Below are 15,907 nucleotides of genomic sequence, written 5' to 3'. Positions count from 1 at the left end.
TGGGGGTGGGGCCAGTCAGAATTTTTGCTACCGATTCTCTGAACTACTCAAAATTTCCGCTATCGGTTCTCCAGAACTGGTCAAAACCTGCTGAAACCCACCTCTGGTATTGTCTGAGGGAATGAAAGCTTGCTTAAGTGGGTATTTTTGTATTCCTGCTTAACTGTCTAACTTTTAGAAATCGATTCCCATGCATAATATGGTTTAGTAAAAAGAATTCTCCCCACCATTTTTTTAAAGGATCTTAAAATCATTGATTCACCCAAGATAAATGGGTGTAACCAATGTTCTGATTTATTTTCCTATGTAGCAAGGCAGAGATATTTAGTGTTAGCAGTTCTAACTCTGATTGCATAAACAAATACATACTTTTATTGTCTGCTGTGGAATAAGGGGGAATAGAATTACTTTCATTTGTTTACATTATATTTACAAGGAAAGGAACATGAATTAGTGGGGGGGGGGGTTTCCTAGCAAACTGTTTTGTTCGTATCCACTAATTTAAATGGCACAGAGTGCTTTAAGTCATGCTACTGAAAACAGTGATTGGAAACATTGGAAGAACATAGCTACCACACATTTTGGTTCTTTAGAGAACCTAATGCCAACTTTTTTTTTCAAGCGCTTAAGGACATTTTATTACTACATTTTTGGATTTTGGTATCGGGGGTGGGGGGTGGAACTGAAAAGTTTGTTCATCAATAGCAGTTCCTTTCACTAGGAAGAGCTATGTATTTCAACTTTGGCAACTTGAAGATGATTGGACTTCAATTCCCAGAATTCCCCAGCTAGCAAGGGTAGAGAGTTGGATGATGTACGTCAGGGGTCTCCAACCTTGGCAACTTTAAGCCTGGCGGACTTCAACTCCCAGAACCCCCCCAGCCAGCAAAGCTGGCTGGGGAATTCTGGGAGTTGAAGTCCGCCAGGCTTAAAGTTGCCAAGGTTGGAGACCCCTGATGTACGTGATCCTTTCCAACTCTTATATTCTGTGACTCTGTGGAAATGTTCAATGTATCTGTCTATCTGGACCAAAGCCTTTTGGAATTGATGCCAAGTTGTCTCCACATGCTATTTTTGTATCAGTTCAGAATTCTAAAGCAGGCTCAAATAGACTAGCTGATATGCAAACCTGCCCCATCAGCTGCTGTGGATATTGGTGGTGGTATATACCAGATGATATAACTTTCTTTTTACAGTTTGATAGTATATTAGATGCTCTTCCCTTAGATCTAAAGAATCTCTCCAGCCATGTTTATTTCCTTATATATTCTAATTAGCTTTGCTCCAAAAAGGATCCATTTTTTTTTTGTTATATTTTCAAAGGTAATCTGAATAAAGTTGTGTTCTTTCCCTGTGGTTTTAGCAGTCAGGGATGATATGAGAATTTTTTTTTCTTATTTTTTTGAAGAATTTGGAAAGACTACAGAATGGATGATTGTTCTCTTAATCTCTTGAAATCATTGCATTGCTTGATGCAAATTCCACTTTAGGACATTTTAGAAGTGAGAGAAAGGAATACAGCTTGCTTCTGACATGTATCGCTACTTGTTTGGGATATTGATGATAGAATTTATACGCTACCCATAGTTGCTTTTTCAGGGAGAAGGCCAGTTTCTGAATATGATTGATAGATAGATAGATAGATAGATAGATAGATAGATAGATAGATAGATAGATAGATAGATAGATAGATAGATAGATAGATAGATAGATAGATAGATAGATCAGAACAAAATCAAAACAAAAATGAAAGAGAGGTCAGTGAACATTAGAGGTGTCTGTTATAATCTCATCTGACTATTTTGTAATCATGAATCACAGATTGACAAATCATGATACTCACGATTTAGTTGTTAGGTAGGTGAAGAGATTTAGACGTATTTGATTTAGCCGCGACTATTCCTTGTCCTGTCTCACAATCTAAACAGTAGTATGGATTGTCCCTAATCTGAATCATGGATAATTGAACAGAGGACTGGAATACCTTTACCTAGACCAGTGGTCACTCTCAGCAACTTTAAGATACCTACACTTAAATTCTGGAAATTGAAGTCAGTTTGAAAGTTGCTGGGGTTGAGATACATTCGCATAGGCCAGCAATGTGAATATTCTACATGTACATTTGCTCATTTTCTACTAAATTAATATTCTACCTTAGATACTCTCTGAATTCAAAGGAGTAAAAATGGAAAATTAGTAAGTAATTATTGATACTGATAGTCCATTCGCTGAAAAAAATTTTTTAATATAGAGTATAGAATTGTGTAGGGATGTGGTGGCTCAATGGCTAAGATGCTGAGCTTGTCAATCAGAAAGTCAAAAGTTCAGCAGTTCAAATCATTAGCGCTGCATAATGGGGTGAGCTCCCGTTACTTGTCCCAGCTTCTGCCAACCTAGCAGTTCAAAAGCTCTTTTAAAAAATGCAAATAGAAAAATAGGGACCACTTTGGTGGGAAGGTAACAGCACCCCGTGCGCCTTTGGCGTTGAGTCATGCCAGCCCCATGACCATGGAGACGTCTTCAGACAGTGCTGGCTCTTCGGCTTTGAAACGGAAATGAGCACCATCCCTAGAGCTGGACACAACTAGCACGCATGTACAGGGGAGCCTTTACCTTATCATATAGAATTGTGTAGCACTTTTTACTTTTTTTAGATGAAAGTTAAGGAGATCAAATTTTAGCACTATCCTCATACAAGCAAATGAGAATATTTGGCAGGTCACAACACAGATTGTGAATGTCCCTAGAGATAATTTTCTGTTCTGTTTTGTGCCCATTGAAACACTCCTTTAACTTCCATTATACTGTGCCCTACATTTTGGGATGATTGAGATTAAGGCCTTTTTCTTATGACAATTTTTCATATACTTGAAGAATGATATCATAATATCCATTTTTAATCTCCCTATAAATAAGTAAATATCTTCCAAAGTTATTCACTCTAAGGAATTATAACATTAGGGAAGTTTGGAAGTAGACATAAAGTTCTTGAAAAAAGATAAAATCAATACTTACCCCAAACTATTTTACCATTTTTCTCTCCTTTGTATGCTAGTTTTAATTTATGTTAGGTATGCTTTGTTAGTTTTAATTTATGCCAGCAGTATTTGTTATTATCTTTGATTTATTATATCTTTGAGGTATTTTATGACACAGATGTCATCTCTATGTGTAATATGTTAGATATTCACAAATTAAATATACCCAAGAGGAAGACTTGTGATCAGTGGCATAGTTTTCTTAGTTGACAGGAAATTTTTCGGTCCTTTGAATTTGTGCTGTATTACCTCACATGCTCTTAATGCCTTCAACACTGTTAATATTGACACTTTCTGGAACATTTTGATTGCAAAAGTTAACACTGTAATAACCACCTACACGGTGCTATATGAGAATGAATAGCAGATGGTATGAACACATGCTATCTAACTTTTCAGCAGAATTTTGTTTTGTTTTGTTTGTTTTTACAATCATGAGTATGAAATCCTTTCCATTTTTCTCCAGTTATTTGTTCTTATAAATAACGGGACAAAGCAAAAAAGAATTGCTCTGAAAGGATTGGGGGTTGTTTTTGTTTTTAAGAAGTAGAGGTGCTGTTTGTGCATTTCTAATTGTGCATTGCTAGAAAGATTTATTTCGTTAGTGATCTCAAGAAACAGGGCCTCTCAATTCTAGGAAACTACCCTTCCTTCAAATTTTATTTTTCCTTGACTGAAGTTAAATGGGACTTAAAGAACACGATGTCTTACTTTATTTTTAAATCAATAGATCCCCATCTTTATTCTGTAAACTGGAATTATTTTTGCTGTTATTTTCATTCTAAATACGTTACTTAGTGAATTATATTTCTCATGTTCTAATTTAAATACTTACTATGTTTGCCCCTAAAGAAAGTGCTTCCTCAACACTCAATATAAATAAGGTAAAACAAAATTTCTGGTCATGTTTGAGTAGAAGAAATGATAAGAATGATTTATTTGGCTTGCCTCTGCTGGCATATTTTATAAGAGTAGACAACTAAACATTACCTTGTTGGATCATATTTAGAAAAAGTCCAAACTGTATGCGACAAACAGATACCTCCTGCAAACTCTGAAGCAGAGCTTTGTGGAATCAACCATCATTAATGATATCTACAAGCATCTGGTACTTGAAGATCAGTTGCTTGAACAGGAAATTTATGCAATTTGTTAATTTTTTAATCCCTTTTTCACAGTTATAAAGTATTGCACAAATCCTCTACTCTGTACTTTTTAAGAATAAATTCATCCAGATCAAATTCTTCCCCACTTGTGCATTGAGTCATTTTCATGGAAGATGTCCACTATCTTCCCTTCTTCCTCAATATTGTCAATATTTCATGCTTTTGCCCAAAAGCCTCGTGTCTCCCTCATGTAGGAAAGAGAAATGAGGAAATAGTGGACCTGTGGAATCTTTGAGACATAATGGTTCTTTGTTTGCGGAATGCCAACTCAAAATCTAGGGGATATTGCAGTTGAGCATAGAGGGAACATAACTATTATGGCAAACTATTGAGCCTCCTCCTAAATTTTAATTAATATCTTACCTTTGATAGCCATCTGACTCAGATCTATTCCTGATGGGGTATTAAAATGATACACAAGGTCACTGGCAGTAAGTACTTTAGGGTGATTTTCCCAACCATGAAAATTGAACAATGATATTTTTCTGAAATGGTGTAGGGTGTCCTGCTTAAGCAGGGTGGCAGGTCACAAATCAAGGCAACTTGAGGTTGTAAGAAGAGATATGGACACTGACGGTCTAACTCCCTGCATTAAAGTAGACCTGACTGATCATTCTTAACATGCTGATTTATTTTTTCATCCAGAAAGTTTTATTCATGGGGCAATATTATCATGTTATATTGATACGGATCTGGAAAATGTCTACTTATTCCTAGATTGTTCTAAATATGTAGGCCAAAACACCAGTAATCTTATAAGAGAAAGTTGGCAGTTAGTGATTTTGGACTGCGTTTTAGGAATGTAAGGATTGGTTGCTGGCTTATGCATGATCAGAAGTAAGCACCTTCATATGCTTCCCCGCCTTCTAAAGCTCTAGAGAGAGCTTGTACAGCAGTTCTTTTATTTCTAATTTATTTATTGGGAAATTTTTAGTCGGCGCCTCCATAATTCTTATTTGGAATCACAGAGCCACAAATTGTAAACCAATTAATCCCGTGTGCTAAGTAGGAGCATGCAGACCAGCTTAGTAAACTGTCAATTTGCAAATAAGACTTGTAGGATGCAGTGGGAATTATCACAAAGCATGAACGTTTCTTTCGGTTTCTTCCAAAATGCTGTTCTCCCTAACTTTCCATTCTCATTTTCCTACTCTCTCATCTCTCCCTTATAGCCTGAACTTTAAATGTGGTCAATTAAGCGAAATGGAAGAAATGAGATAATTATTACTTTCTGATAGTACTTTGAAATTAAGTTTGGTTAAGTAAACATGGGATGAGTTGAATCTGAATAGTTATAGCTTGTAATTTATAAAAACAAATGAGCAATCGAAACAGAAAGGAATTGATGTTGGATAAATTCTCTTACCTGGTCATTTGAAAGTAACCAGAGCCTAGTTACAGATGCAGAATAGTAGAATAAGATTGGATGATGTCACAATACAAAGAAGAAAGAGTTAAACAGAACATGAAGAACAGGTATGACTGTCCTCTCTATAGGGAAGTCTTCATCTTTGAGGGTGTAGAAAGACCGATACAAGGCCAAAACTTTAGTGGTCCCAACAATTTGAGGAGTCTTTTAGTATTCCTGTAGATCAGTGATGGCTAACCTTTTTGCCATCAGGTGCCAAAAGCGGGGGGAACGCGGGGAGGGGGGGTCACACGCGTGTGTGCCCACACCCATAATTCAATGTGCCCCACCCCCCGCAAATGCGTGCGCAACTCCCCAGGCTCCCCCCACTTTTGGCACGCTGTGGCACCCGGTAGGCCTGTTTTTTGCCCTCCCCAGGCTCCAGAGGCTTTCTTGGAGCCTGGGGAGGGTGAAAACGGCCGCCTCCACCTCCCCAGAGGCCAGAAACAGCCCGTTTGCCAACTTCTGGTAGGCCCAGAAGGCCCAAAAATCAGATGGCAGAGCTGAGCTTGCATGCCCATTGATATGGTTCCGCGTGCCACCTGTGGCACGCATGCCACAGGTTCACTATCACTGTTGTAGATTCTTAAAAATTAAAATATAAAAATGTTTTATATTGCATGTTGACAAATACAGGCTATTGGTCTTCCCAGATCTTTGTCTGCCTTGTCTAAACCATGTATTTTTCTAAACCTTTTTCTAAACGAGGGTATTTATCTGGCATTTCTGCAGACTAAACCAAGGACTTAATTCATACAGAGGTCTTTTGCTGCCACAAATTATGCTTTTAATTATTATATATAATTATAATTACAGATTTTGCACCTGTATCCATTTAGAAACTATAGGGTGATTGTTTCTTAATTTCTTTTAAAAAGAAGTACCCAGCCCTTTCATTTATGTGGCTTGTTACATTATCACAAAGGATTTTGGAGGGGCACCTTTAAGCCAGGAGTCCACATTGCAACATCTGCAGGCACTATGACACACAAGTCTTCGGATGGCATCTGCAAAATCCCAAAATAGAATAATTTTGGTTTTTAAAAAATAGCCAACTAGATTACACTAGATTATCAAATCTCACAGCATGTCGAAGTCAGTATCTAAAATCTAAAAAAAATGTTGGGCAAGAAAGCTAAAGCAAAGAAGAACCAAGTTTTTGGAATCTGGTCTCTGTTCTGGAAGTTGCTTTATGAAGGAGTAGATTTGGCAGTGATATATTGCAAAATGGTGAGAACATGCTGTGGGAGAATCCAAAATAGTATTTCCTTCCAGACCCTCTTAAATCCTAGTATATCCCACGGGAATGCTCTCTGTAAGTTCATAAACATTCTTCTGACTTCTGAAGGGCAGAAATTTCAGCAGTTATAAAAACGGTTCATGTAAAATGCCGTCTCTGGCCAAATATAGTGCTCGCAAGTCTGTTTAGAAGCGGATATATTCTGAATTTTGAAAATGTAGCAAAAGGGCACAGAGGTGGTGAAGTGAACATAAATATCATAGCCGCCAAATTATCTGCAGTTTGTTTGCTGCCCTTGAAAATAACTCACTTCTTGGACTTAGATGATGTCCCTTTATTTCTAATTCTACCATGGACCCAGAACTAACAAGTAGCGCCCAATTTACATTAATGGATAGTAGTTAATAAGACTGTTGGAGTGACACAATATTTTTGACTGGGAAACTTTCAACTAATGCAAAATTAAGAACTTAACAGAATTAAGTTAATTAAGATTAAGAATTTAACAGGCACTAATATTATGATATAAGCTTTCTTGCATTTATTTGTTTCCAGTGTGTTTCTGGGCCAATTCAAATTACTGTATTGAGTTTGACCTTTGCAGAGTTTAACCTTCATAACTAATTCAACACCTGCCGTGTGCTTACCTTAAGGTCATCGGTAGAATCTCTTTCTTCAATCTAAATCCAGAGATTTGCTCTGAAACAGCTGTCCTCCAGCTTTGGAACATTCATTTCGAAAAGTAATCCTCCCATCTTTTTAGTGTTACAAGCTTTGTTACAATTGCTCTCTCAAGCATTTTAGAACAGGGGTCTCCAACCTTGGCAACTTTAAGCCTGGCAGACTTCAACTCCCAGAATTCTCCAGCCAGCTTTGCATTGTTTTGCTGGCTGGGGAATTCTGGGAGTTGGAGTCCATCAGGCTTAAAGTTGCCAAGGTTGGAGACCCCCGTTTTAGAAGTATGACTTTATTTATCCGAAGGGGGAAAAAAGACTTTAAAAGACTTTAAAAAGACTTCTCCAAGTAATCTGTGGTTCAAATAGAAGAATTATCTAAACCTTGCTAGTATTAAGGAAGTCAATGAATATTTTTCCATCTATCGTTTGATGATAAACGGGCTTTGCAAATGAGGATTATTACCTTCCTTTGAGTCACTAGGACACAACCTGTAATATATTTTGAATTCTTAATGACTTGTTTTATATTGTTTGTTGTGCTAGGGCTTTTTTCCATCGTTTCCTTAGTTTGCTTGCTGGATTTTAAGGACTGTGATTTCTAGTGTATGAAAAGTTCAATTATGTGCGGTAGCTAGAGCAGGGGTCTCCAAACTTGGCCAATTTTAAGACTTGTGGGCTTCAAGTCCCAGAATTCCTCAGCCAGCTGTGACTGAGGAATTCTGGGACTTGAAGTCCACAAGTCTTAAAAGTTGCCAAATTTGGAGGCCCTGAGCTAGAGATTTAAGATTCACTGATTATTTATAGTCAAACTGAATACAATTGCAGACCAAGTTCCCCATTGCTTTTCCTCTCCGTTTTCCAGAACCTGTCCCTGCTTTTTCTTCCTGGCAACGTAATGACGTAGATTCCGATGAAGCTCGCCTATCCCCTCAGGCTGGACGCCTCATTCAGCAGCTTCTGGATGAAAACAGTGACCCAATGCTGTCCCCTCGCTTTTATAACTATGGGCAAAGTCAGCAGTACTTGGATGACACAGAAGTACCTCCTTCCCCACCCAATTCTCATTCATTCATGAGGTAGGTTGGCTGGTCATTACTTGGGTAGGACTTCACCTTCCTTACTGAACTGCTCCAGAATTCCAGCCACCCATTTCTTCCAACTGAGCCTGGACTCCTTCCCATTGCACCGTTATTCCATTTTTAGCAGATACTCAGTATGATAGGTTTTTGGGACATACTCAGTCTACAATTCAGAATTCTCTGTGATTTAGAGGAGAGACTGTCCTTGTTGGTTTTATTTCAGAGATCTCCCACGTTTCTTCATATTTTGCTCTAGCTCAGATTGTGGAAGGGGAAAAAAAGGGTAGGTCCACATTTGGGAATGTTTAATTAACGTAACTATAACATCCAGCAGGGGAGAAAAGAGGAACTGCAAAAATATAAAGCTGGGATTTTGTTCAGAAAATGTTTTGCCAGGTGATGGCGGTTGAAACTATTTCTCCACCAACATGGAATACTTCTATCCCATTTCATGATTGTAGCATGTTATTTTGCTGTGCATATAAGCTAGGTTTTAAAGGCAAAGAATATAGTTGGTAATCTTACAAAATATATTAAATCTATGATCTCAGATGTCATCTTGACAGTTGGATCTTAGTCTTAAGGCATGGAACAAAACGTAATAGTATAGCGATATCAAAGGAGGCAAACACGTCCAGTTTCTATCCAATAAACGGCATTGGTTCTATATTCTGATTTGCGTCTTCATGTTCATCTCTCTGTGGTTTTCTATTCGGTCATCATTTAAATATTTTTTCATTATGCATTTTCATGCAATCAGTGACTTGTTTTGAAATTCTACCCTTTGCATTTCTGTGGAGAACTCTGGAGGAGTGTGTGTGTGTGTGTGTGGTTAACATTTTCTGGAAATCCTCTTTTTACAGGATCCTCTTTTCATGTCACTGTATGTGCACAATTTAATTGAACCGTAACGGCATGACTTTCATTCCAGGCGAAGAAGTTCTTCTTTGGGATCTTATGAAGATGACAGTGAAGATTTGACACCTGCACAGTTGACTCGCAGGATTCAAGGACTGAAGAAAAAGATCAGGCGGTACGAAGATAAATTTGAGGAGGAGCGAAAGTATAGAGTAAGCCAACGAAAACTTTTCCTTCAAACAAACAGCACTTTTCAGATTTGAATCTCTTTCCCAGTTACCCAAATGTGATTTACCTGAACATCACTAGCAGCTGAATTGTTAAACAGTATAATCATTTAGCCGATTATCTAGCAGAGGAAACCACTGACTAGTTTTTTAAATTATTAATTAGCCATCCCTTTTTTAAGGGATGAGAAAAAAGCCCACTAAAGCTGAGCGAGTAATGCATATCTAAATAAAATATGTATTTGATGAAGCTGTTAATTTTTCCTGGTGACTTAAAATTTTATGTGCAATAGATGCCTGTTCGTTTTATTTACAGTATGTTTTAGAGAGTGCGCAAAGCAAAGAACTGTCATTTGTTTTTTTTTAAAACTATTATATACATTTAACAAACCATGGCCCCTTTATGACCTGTGGACTTCAACTCCAGAATTCCTGAGCCTGCATCAGGAATCCATCATTCCAAGGGCCATCATTCCCCACCCATGCTTTAAAATGTCACTCAGAACTTTTTAATTATATTAAAGAAAACCCTCCTCTAGATTGTCAGAAAATTTTGGAAAATTTTGAAAAGTGCTGGAATAAATTAATTAAATGTGTTTATTACTAAGCCTTGATTTCAATTCCTTCGTTCACAAAAATCCTTTGTTCCTATTTGTTTCCCTCTCTGGGATAGCCGTCCCACAGTGACAAAGCAGCCAATCTCGAGGTGCTGAAATGGACAAATGACCTTGCAAAGTTTAGGAAGCAACTAAAAGGTGAGAATTAACCTGGCAACATCTCCTTGTTTCGGCTTGGACTTGCTTTCCGTTGCTTGTCATTAAAAAGGCCTCTGTGGCTCAGGCTGCTAATGCAGCCTGTTATTAACAGCAGCAGCCTGCAATTATTGCAGGTTCTAGTCCCACCAGGCCCCAGGTTATAAGGTAGGTAAAATGAGGACCCAGATTGTTGGGGGCAATAAGTTGACTTTGTATATAAATATACAAATAGAATGAAGACTATTGCTAACATAGTGTAAGCCGCCCTGAGTCTTCGGAGAAGGGCGGGATATAAATGTAAAAAAAATAATAATACTTTTTTTTCTCTTCCTTGCCCAAAACTAGAGTCAAAACTGAAAATGTCAGAAGATCATCTGGCTCCTATGACACGCCAACGTAGCAATACACTCCCCAAAAGTTTTGGCTCTCAGCTGGAAAAGGAGGAAGAGAAACATGATGTCTCGGATAAATCATCTAAGCCTTCAGTGGAGGCAACTTTGGAATCCATGCAGAAGAAGCTCCAAGAGAAAAGGACAGAAGCAAGTCGACCTGAGGATATTAAGGTACACTTAGGAAAATAGAAAGAAAAAAATGATTTTAAAAATAATTTTAAAAATCCCACGCCATTATTAAGATCTTCTCTGAAACGGTGTGCATACAGAGATGATAGAAGTGCTAATTAAAGCATGCCAATTTAGAATAGTGTGAGAGGGTAAATAAAGGGTTTTTAAGAATATTTCTTCTATATGGTTGTTTGCAAAAGGCCCAAATTATGTGATCTTAATAAGTAAGGTAAAGGTAAAGGTTCCCCTCGCACATATGTGTTAGTCGTTCCCGACTCTAGGGGGCGGTGCTCATCTCCATTTCAAAGCCGAAGAGCCAGCACTGTCTGAAGACGTCTCCGTGGTCATGTGGCCGGCATGATTAAATGCCAAAGGCGCACGGAACACTGTTACCTTCCCACCAAAGGTGGTCCCTATTTTTTCTACTTGCATTTTTACATGCTTTCAAACTGCTAGGTTAGCAGAAGTTGGGAAAAGTAACGGGAGCTCACCCTGTTATGCGGCACTAGGGATTCGAACTGCTGAACTGCTGACCTTTCCATCTACAAGCTCAGCATCTTAGCCACTGAACCACCACGTCCCACCCTCTTAATAAGTAGGCTTATGCAAAACTTTGGTATGGTCCCAGTGTGTTCTACTTTTTTATCTCCCAAAATTGGCAGCAGTTTGCCCAAAATAGAAAGTTTCTATAGAGCTTTTGGGCAACATCTGTTCTTGAAATCCATTTACTTGGAGCCCTGTGGACCTTTTCCTATCCCAGAAGGTTCGTAGAAGAACATTTGGATTCCATTTCGGGATGGACTATGCTGTTCTACATTTAATTTGTGATTCAAGCTTTCAGCCTAAACGTTGTCATCTTTTAAAAAAAAAGTTTGCAGCAGCTGCCAAAAAAGCCAACACAGTTCTGGGCTGCATAAACAGAGGGATAGAATCAAGATCACATGAAGTGTTAATACCACTTTATAATGCCTTGGTAAGGCCACACTTGGAATATTGCATTCAGTTTTGGTCGCCACAATGTAAAAAAGTTGTAGAAAGGCTCTAGAAAGAGTGCAGAGAGGAGCAACAAAGAGGATTAGGGAACTGGAGGCTAAAACATATGAAGAACGGTTGCAGGAACTGGGTATGTCTAATTTAATGAAAAGAAGGACTAGGGAGACATGATAGCAGTGTTCCAATATCTCAGGGGCTGCCACAGAGAAGAGGGAGTCAAGCTATTCTCCAAAGCACCTGAGGGTGGAACAAGAATCAATGAGTGGAAACTAATCAAGAAGAAAAGCAACTTAGAACTAAGGAGAAATTTCCTGACAGGTAGAACAATTAATCAGTGGAATAACTTGCCTCCAGAAGTTGTGAATGCTTGTGAAATTTTTAAGAAGATGTTGGAAGTTTGTCTGAAGTGGTGTAGGGGTTCCTGCCTGGGCAGGGGGTTGGACTAGAAGACCTCCAAGGTCCCTTCCAACTCTGTTGTTGTTGTTGTTGTTAAAAGGTTTTATAAAAAAACCTGAATATAACCTAAATAAGATTGCTTGTAGGCATTATGGAGTAAGTGGTTATTTGGAAGGTCTACAATAAATATTTGAGAACTTCACAGTGTCAGGGATTGTACCGCACTCAATGATTTTGTTAAGGGTAGGAAGATGACCTTTGGCAGATCTCTTTAAGGCTTTGTTCCCAGACAATGAAAATGTCCTTGGCTGCAAATACTGATGTGTTGAAGGCAGTGTCACTGCTGCAGTTACAAATTTCTTTCCAATCTTCAATACAATCTCTTACCTTTTGCTGAACCTACAGCAAGGAAGGACAAGGCTGTTATATAAAGTCCTGTCACCACTCTATGTCCTCAAGGCTGCCATCAGCTATTCTTATCATAAACACTGAAGGGCAATTAAAAACAGCATCAGCATTCTCAGTTCTTCCCAGAAATGCGTCTCAGACTAGTGAAGGACGATCACATATGCCTAATTATTTCAAAACAGAACTATTAAATTACTTGCTTAGTTTTCCAGCAGTCTTCAAAAGGAGCTTGACCTGCAGTAATCTTAAGTTGATCACGATTCCAGACTGCTACATGTTTTTGGTTTTTGTGGTGTATGTCTTAAATTTTTATTTAAGCTGGCCCAAGTCATATATGTGAGAGGGTTAGGGTTAGGGTAAATAAATAAATAAGTAAATAAATAGATAACTGATTTTTCTACTCAGTAGATGTCCAGTGGATGTTTCATACCACAGAGACCACTGGAGATGCAGGACTAATCTTTGAAAGGGAATGCTGTCCTTCTAGAAAACATGAACATTGCCGTCTAGGGCAAGAGAGCAGCCAAGCAACATCATCAACTTTTCATCTATTAAGCCTTGTTTATTGACTTTTTTTTCCACGTTGCTTGCCAAATTCAGTACTTGACATTGCAGCATTCTGATATTTGTATTTCCATTTGACAAGTACTGTAGTTTCTTAACTTCACCTTCTAGAATCAACCGTCTAACATTAATATTATTAAAGTATCTCCCACTCTAATCCATCTCTCAAGAAAGCAGTCGAAATCTAATGGTGTAGGAAATTGTCAATATACCAAGAAGAATTAATAAGGCAGCATCCTTTAGGTTCAAGTCTCAAGACCATCATGTATTGTTGCTTTCTGACACAGCTAAAATGTTCTTACAAGAGATTTATTATTTATTTTCACTGACCCATCCAATGAATCCTTTTCTTGACCTTCTTCTTGAAAGTCCTGGTCAGGAAGCCACATTTTTCAAAGGATTTTGTTTACATCCTTAGACCTAACCAAAAAGAAAAAACTACCAATAACACCAATCCAGGCATAATTCTGGGCATATCAATTAATGTATTGATTAACTGCATTTAATTTATTATTATTTATTATTTATTATTATTAGAGAAGCAGGGACTCCTTAGGGTGCCGTCAGCCAAGCAATGTCGACTGGCGGCCCCCAGGGGGAGGGCCTTCTCTGTGGGGGCTCCTACCCTGTAGAACGAACTTCCCCCTGGACTTCGTCAATTATCCGACCTTCGGATCTTTCGCCGCGAACTTAAAACCTAGAAGAATAAAAATTTATTCCGTCTAGCTGGACTGGCTTAATTTTAAAATTTTTAATGTTCTTTTATGGGTTTTAAATTTTTGTAAATTTTATAGGGTGTTATTGTATTTTAAATTTTTGGCCAATTGAGTAAGTTTTTTAAGGGGTTGTTCTTATTATTATATGTATTGTTCTTTTTGTATTTTATTCTGGCTGTGCACCACCCTGAGTCCTTCGGGAGAAGGGCGGTATACAAATTAAAATATTATTATTATTATTATTATTATTATTATAAGCAATTCCAGGTGATGTTCAGAGATAAAGGAGCAATTTTAAACAGACTCAAGATAGCCACCGATTAGCAAATAAAAAACTCCAGGATGGAAACGGCAGTACAAACAACATACCGTGTGATGTTATTCCTCCACTTTTTGTCTATCCTTCCTCTACCCAGGATATGACTCGAGATGAGATAGCATCAGAGAAAGTGGCCCTTCAGAAATCCCTCCTCTATTATGAAAGCATCCATGGGAGACCAGTAAGTATAGTACTTTTTGTATCAAATGGGCTCAGCATTTCAGTAAATGCAATTGTCTGGCTATTAAATGTGAGAACCTGTCCCCCGTTCATTAAAATATACAAAGAAAAATAGCAAAACAGTGATGTTGATGACCAGCTTGGTATCATTGTGAACAGTAATTATAATTGGTGCAAAGTGTTGAGATAAAAAGATAAATAGAATATAATCTAGAATACTTTATTTGGCCAAGTGTGACTAGACAGACAAGAATATTGTCCCTGGTGCAGAAGCTCTCAATTTACGTGCAAAGCAGCAAAGTAATAATAACCAGGAGTCTCCAACCTTGGCAACTTTAAGACTTGTGGACTTCAAGAATTCCTCAGCCAGCTAGTTGGAAGCTTTGCTGACTGGGGTATTCTGGGAGTTGAAGTTCTCCAGGCTTAAAGTTGCCAAGGTTGGAGACCCCTGCCCTAGAAAACAGAGTCTGTGCTGTAAAAATGTGATTGATAACTAGCGGTAAATAGTTCTCTTTGCTGAAATCTGGCAACTTCCAGGACTTTTGTGACCCATATCCAAATACAGTCAGCTTTAGCAAAACCTACCTACCACCAGCACCAAGATTCAGGCAATTTTCTTCTTTTCAGGTAACAAAACACGAACGGCAAACTATGAAGCCCCTCTATGACAGATACCGCTTGGTCAAGCAGATCCTCTCAAGGGCAAACTCTATTCCCATTATCGTGAGTATAAACCTAATGTTTTTATTATTGCACTTGAATTTTCTTAGCAAGCAGGGCAAGAGAGAACACTGTTGCTGACAATCCACATCTTCTCTGTAGTAACAGCCAGATAATTATATTTATACTTGCACACTGGCAGAGGGGCATCAAGGACCGGTCCTTCGCTGTTTCTAGGGCGGGCCCGCAGGCCAGTTCTAAGCACCTCACAGGCCGGATCCGGCCCACAAGCCTTGAGCCTGACACCCCCAGCCTAGAATAATAATGCCATATGATCAAGTTGAAGTGGGAATGAATGTGCTGCAGGATGTGGGGAGAGAATAAAGTGGGAAAGGAATGGGTTGTAACATAACCTATTTGAATATCTGTTTGCAGGGTTCTCCTTCTAGCAAGCGGAGAAGTCCTTTGCTACAGCCAATAATTGAAGGAGAAACTGCTTCCTTCTTCAAGGAGACAAAGGTAAACCAAAAGATGGACTTCTCGCTCCCATCCCACATTATTTCATTTGTTCAACTTAACATCAGTTCCCCTCTTCCACAGTGGAGGATGATGATGATAATGCTCTTCTTTCATCTCCATGTTTCCAGGAAGCGAAATCAA

At 38.4% G+C, this 15,907-nt stretch overlaps 1 protein-coding gene across 4 annotated transcripts in view; it reads left to right on the top strand.

Moving 5' to 3' along the window:
• Nucleotides 1-15,907, top strand: part of FAM13A (family with sequence similarity 13 member A) — a 163,635-nt gene that overhangs the window by 139,177 nt on the left and 8,551 nt on the right. For all 4 annotated transcript variants that reach the window (XM_058193567.1, XM_058193568.1, XM_058193565.1 and 1 more), the window contains 7 exons: nt 8,392-8,605; nt 9,540-9,678; nt 10,367-10,448; nt 10,794-11,011; nt 14,505-14,588; nt 15,215-15,310; nt 15,683-15,766. In XM_058193567.1, the coding sequence (XP_058049550.1) occupies nt 8,392-8,605; nt 9,540-9,678; nt 10,367-10,448; nt 10,794-11,011; nt 14,505-14,588; nt 15,215-15,310; nt 15,683-15,766 (917 nt within the window). The remainder of the gene's footprint in view (nt 1-8,391; nt 8,606-9,539; nt 9,679-10,366; nt 10,449-10,793; nt 11,012-14,504; nt 14,589-15,214; nt 15,311-15,682; nt 15,767-15,907) is intronic.

This window comes from Ahaetulla prasina, chromosome 8, assembly GCF_028640845.1.
Source record: "Ahaetulla prasina isolate Xishuangbanna chromosome 8, ASM2864084v1, whole genome shotgun sequence".
Lineage (NCBI taxonomy): Eukaryota > Metazoa > Chordata > Lepidosauria > Squamata > Colubridae > Ahaetulla > Ahaetulla prasina.
This window is presented reverse-complemented; position numbering and strand designations above follow the sequence as displayed.